At 54.5% G+C, this 5,072-nt stretch overlaps 1 protein-coding gene across 3 annotated transcripts in view; it reads right to left on the bottom strand.

Annotated features, from left to right (window-relative positions):
• The window catches only part of RAB37 (RAB37, member RAS oncogene family), a 107,323-nt gene continuing 102,251 nt past the window's right edge, over nt 1-5,072 (bottom strand). For all 3 annotated transcript variants that reach the window (XM_011938521.1, XM_011938588.1, XM_011938652.1), the window contains 7 exons: nt 4,355-4,396; nt 3,464-3,530; nt 3,318-3,370; nt 2,280-2,345; nt 1,710-1,766; nt 1,556-1,632; nt 1-1,349 (listed from right to left, as the gene is read on the bottom strand). In XM_011938521.1, coding sequence (XP_011793911.1) covers nt 1,244-1,349; nt 1,556-1,632; nt 1,710-1,766; nt 2,280-2,345; nt 3,318-3,370; nt 3,464-3,530; nt 4,355-4,396 — 468 coding nt within the window. In that variant the 3' untranslated portion in view covers nt 1-1,243. The remainder of the gene's footprint in view (nt 1,350-1,555; nt 1,633-1,709; nt 1,767-2,279; nt 2,346-3,317; nt 3,371-3,463; nt 3,531-4,354; nt 4,397-5,072) is intronic.

Below are 5,072 nucleotides of genomic sequence, written 5' to 3'. Positions count from 1 at the left end.
ACATTCCAAACCTAGGAAAGGGATTTCTCCTTATCTGGCTCTTAACCCCGGAGAGCTAAACACTTCAGCTGCTTGAAGAAATTGCCTGTGGAGCTGCGTGCCTGCCAAAGGATTGGGATAAGACACATCTCGGCTGGGCGTGGTGCCTCCTGCATGTAATCCCAGTACTTTGGGAGGCCGAGGCCGGCAGGTTGCTTGAGCTCAGGAGTTTAAGACCAGCCTGGGTAACATGGTGAAACCCTGTGTCTACAAAAAATACAAAAATTAGCCAGGTGTGGTGGTGCACACCTGTAGTCCCAGCTACTTGGGGGGCTGAGGTGGGAGGATCGCTTGAGCCCCAGGGGGTAGAGGTTGCAGTAAGCGGAGATTGCACCACTGCACCCCAGCCTGGGCAACAGAGCAAGACTCCGCCTCAAAAAAATAAAAAACAAAACTATTTTCCTAGTTCTGACCTGAGGTTTTTAGGTGCACAGGCAGGAAGGTAGCTAAGCCAGGGATTCCGTGGGGAGGGGCTCCCCCAGGATCTGAGGTCCAGAGAACAGGAGCCTGGAACCAATATTTCCAGGTGCCCCAATGTGCTTGTGTGCTGGAGAAAAGGGGCATGCCTCCAGGGGGGTGTTAGTAAGGCCAGAGGTAGCCAGCCTGACCCTACTCTCTGCCCCGTGTCCTCCACCTCCCATCTCCTTATCTCTTATCTTCCCTGAGGCTTTGGTCTCCCTCACAGCACAAGGGCCCACTTATTTGGGGGATGGGGTGAAGATAAGCTCCTGGAGAGCAGGAGACAGTGAAGGCTGGGGTCAGCTCAGCCTCTCTCCAGCTGAACTGAGGGTGCGATGGAGTCATTACCTGCCCTCACTCCCAAAGTGCATCTGTGTCCCCTGGAGCTGAGGTGGAGCAACACCACCTTTGTTATGCTTAGGAGGGAGGGCCAGCCCCCCAAGTCCTAGAAAGCAAAAGGGTCACTAGGTCCCAGCCTCGGTTTTTTGGGTGTCCAGGTATCTTTTTTTTTGGTATTAAATTATGTACTATTAAAATAAAAGCTAAGTGTTTTACCCTCCCCGTGGATGCGGGGAGACCGCAGGAACTCAAGTAGGAGCTGGAGTACAGCTCCCTAGTAGGAAGAGGCTGTGCACTGGGTCCTCCATCTTTCTCCCCATTGGCTCAGCCACTCGGAATAAGCCAGGCCTGGGGGGGATGGCTGCATCCCGTGGGCCTCCAGAGCCTCCTCTCTGCCCCTTGGGATTCACATGAAGGAGCAGCAGCTGGAGCGCTTCTTCTGGGACTCCACATAGTCTCGGATCTGGAAGCTGGGCTCATTCGCCTGCTGCCCGGCCCGGTATTTCAGCTCCCTTGAAGAAGAGGCAATGGGCTGGGCTGGGGTGGGCTGGGGTGAGGAGCTGAGCAGTCCCCTCCCCTCTCCCAGTGGCCCAGAGCAAATGGACCTCAGCCTGCAGAATGCAGGTGTGTCCAGGGGCTGGGCAGGGGCCGGGCCCTACTGGATTCCTGGAAGGTGCCGCCCCGCCCCGCACACTTCCCTTCCCTGTCCAGCTCTCACTTGGCGATGGCCAGAAAGGCTAACTCCACATTCATGCCCGTCTTGGCGCTGGTCTCCAGGAAGGGAACGCCGTACTCCTGCCCGGGAGAGAGTGTCCTCAGGGCCAGCCTCGGGCTGCTCCCACCCTTCACCCCGTCCCACAGAAATCACTTACCCTGGCCAGAGTCTCTCCGTCTTCGGAACGGATCACTCTTTCGCTGCTCATATCCGCCTGTCAAGCCCAAATGGGTCACTCTGGGGAAGGAGGCCTCCGCCCCAGCGGGCCCATATTTTGCCCCAGAAGCAGGCACTGCCTGCCCTCTGCTGGTGGCCCAAGGGACTGCGAGCAGGTGTGATTGGCCTGGGGCCAGGATTTCTGCCCAGTGTTGCTCGTAGTCCTGGGATCTCACCTTTGGTAAAGGGTGTGATGACCCAGTCTTGGAAGGGGACAGCAGTTGGGGCTAACCCTTTGCAGTCTTAGCCCCTGACCTGGGACCCTGTTCACTCTGCTCTAATGGGGGCTGAGCACTGGGCACCCCTTGATTTCTCAGGCAACAGCTTGGATTTTTCCTTAGAAGGGGCACGTGGGATGGGCAGAAGCCTCCAGATACGTCTGACTCCTGAGCTGGAGGCTGCAGAGTCCTTTTCAGGAAGGATGCCTAGATAACTGTTCTTGGGTGGTTATGGGGCTGGCTAGGGCTGAGGAAGTGCAGGGCTGCGCTGACCCTGCCCCGGAGCCACTCACCTTGTTGCCTAGCAGCATGATCACCACGTCCCTCTGGGCATACTCATGAATCTCAGTGAGCCAGGCCTGTGGGAAAGGGTGTGCTGAGACTGGCATTCTCCTCCTCCCGCTGCCCCTTTCTTCTTCTGCTTGGTTTGACTGTACTCAGCTACTCACTACCTTGAATACGATGCCCTGTGCATTCTCTCATCTGTACCTTTGTTCTGGTCCATCCAGGCCTGGGTGGCCTTCCTTGGTGGCTCGAACCACAGTGGCCCCACCCTCCCCATTTTATGCTGTTCAACTATCAGTTCTATGGAAGATCCAGAGGCATGAAGACCTTATCTCACAAATCAGTTGGTTGTCACCAGTGATTTCTTGGAGTGTCCTGTTGAAGATTCTAAGACCACATAAGGGTTTCAGTGATCAAAAGTACTGTGATTGATTAGTGATGTCTGCCATGAGCATGGGGTAGGAGGTGGGAGTATGAGTGCCATGGATTTTCCATATTTTTTCTATATAGATGTTTTATTCTCCTACTTTGCTTATCATCAAACTGTCCTTGAGGTCAGGGAATTCATGAAACCCATACAATGTCGTGCACAGAATTGGTGCTTGAATTTATCAAATATTTGTCTCCATAATAGTTTTGTTGTGAGGATATAGCCACTCACTCTGTCTGACTGAGTCACTTTCTTGCAACTTGCCCTGGATGTATGTGTGGACTTTTCTGGTTGTGTTTTTCCCTTGGTCTCTGTGGATAATTATCTAGGGTGGAGTGGGGGCCATTCTGAATACTTTGTCACAAAACACACTCATGAATCACAGTGAGAGCTAAGAAGGTGGCACGGGGTCACAACAGTCTGCTTGGCCTTCATGCCCACGTGGCTACCAAATACAAAGCAGAAGATATGACTTCTGAGTCACAAGTAGGTGTTTTTCAGAAGGCAGCAGGATTCCACGCTCCACCCCCTTTCCACAGGGCAGGAAGCAACCTCAGCCTGCACAGACCTTACCTTGGCTGCTTATGGGTAGAGGTCAGGGGAAGGGAGGACCTACCCTGATGCTGTCGAAAGAAGATTTGTTGGTGATGTCGTACAGCAGAAGCAAGGCTGGAAGGGGAGAGGATCACAGAGGGGACTTAGGCAGCAGCACGGGAGCTACCAAGGGGCTGGGGTAGGGGCTGGAAGGTGCGAGGGACTTACCCTGGGCGTCTCTGTAATAAGCATGGGTGACGCTTCGGAACCGTTCCTGCCCAGCGGTGTCCCAGATCTGGGAGGGGATGGGATGGAGAAATGGTGAGAAGGAGGCAGGTGCAAAGAATGTACTGGTTGGAGAGGGCCTGCTTTGTGGTATGAGATATCTGTGGGAAGGTGGGGCTGTTTCCTTCTTTAAGTTCTCATGAGCTCTTGAGCATCCAATGACCTGGACAATAGCAGTTACTGAGTTCTCAAGCTCCTTCAGAATCATCTCCTCAGCCGAGCATGGCAGCTTACACCAGTAATCCCAGCACTGTGGGAGGCTGAGGCGGGCGGATCACGAGGTCAGGAGATCGAGACCATCCTGGCTAACATGGTGAAAACCAGTCTCTACTAAAAATACAAAAAATTAGCCAGGTGTGGTGGCACGCACCTGTAGTCCCAGCTACTCGGGAGGTTGAGGCAGGAGAATCGCTTAAACCTGGGAGGCAGAGGTTGCAGTGAGCCAAGATGACGCCACTGCACTCCAGCCTGGGCGACAGAGTGAGACTCCATCTCAAAAAAAAAAAAAAAAAAAAGGGAATCTTCTCCTCTCCCCTAGCCCAGGGGTTGGGGATGTCTAATCTCCTAAGAGCAGATAAAGCCCAGGCAGCTGGGGAGGAGACGGATGGAGGCTAAGCTTGTCTGAAGGCATTTGGAGCTACTTTTCACAGATGAGAGGGTGGCTGGGAACTGCTTTTTCTGCAGACATCAAATAAACAAAAGCCATTTCCTCTCATGGGCCCCACAGGAAATTGCCCCAGGCAGAGGGCAGGGCTGCAGGCCTCCTGTGGTTCAGGGTGAGAAGGAAGGGCAGGTCCTCCATCCTCCCTCCCCAACTCCAGCCTCTGGTCTCACCTGCAGCTTCACTCTCACGCCATCCACGGTCACCACCTTGTTCTGAAACAGAAAAAGGCAGAGGATGGGAGGGCAGGAGTCGCGTGGCTCCTCAGCTCTGCAGACATCCTGTCTTCGTCCCTCTCCAGGCCTAGAGTGGGTGCAGCGAGCCCCAGAACTGTCTCCAGCCACATCGTACCATCAGGGCAGCAGGAATGCCATCCCCAGACACCTCCACTGTGGAGTCGTCTCTTCTGGGGACTGTATCTGCCCTTCTCACAACAGCAGACCAAGAGGAGCCTGAGAAGCTTCCTGGCTCTCTCCAGGGATCAGGCAGCCCAGGGCTGGAGGGGTGGGTGCGGCCGGAGGCCCTGCCTTTTCCCCACTTCAGTCTCCATCTCCTGGAGCCTGGTCCTGGGACTGTGACCAAGCCCCTGGAGATGGGGTGCTTGCCTGCATCCTGGGGACCTGAGGCTACATCTGCAGCAGCATCTTTTCTTTAGCTGCCCACTAATTATCTGGTGAAGGAAGCATTCGCTTTCTGCCTGTTTGGAGCTGTAGAGCCCCGCCTGCCAGGGTGAGACCTTTCCTCTGTTGAACGTTTTGGGCATGCAGCGCCCAGCATCCCTGACGCGGATTTGTAAGATGGAGCTGTCAAGGTGAGAGGGAGGGTCCCTGGTGAGCTGCTGTCTCCCCACATGACCAGCCCAGCTCTTTTTTTTTTTTTTTTTTTTTGAGA

Source organism: Colobus angolensis, unplaced genomic scaffold (assembly GCF_000951035.1).
Source record: "Colobus angolensis palliatus isolate OR3802 unplaced genomic scaffold, Cang.pa_1.0 Scaffold1, whole genome shotgun sequence".
Classification (NCBI taxonomy): domain Eukaryota; kingdom Metazoa; phylum Chordata; class Mammalia; order Primates; family Cercopithecidae; genus Colobus; species Colobus angolensis.
This window is presented reverse-complemented; position numbering and strand designations above follow the sequence as displayed.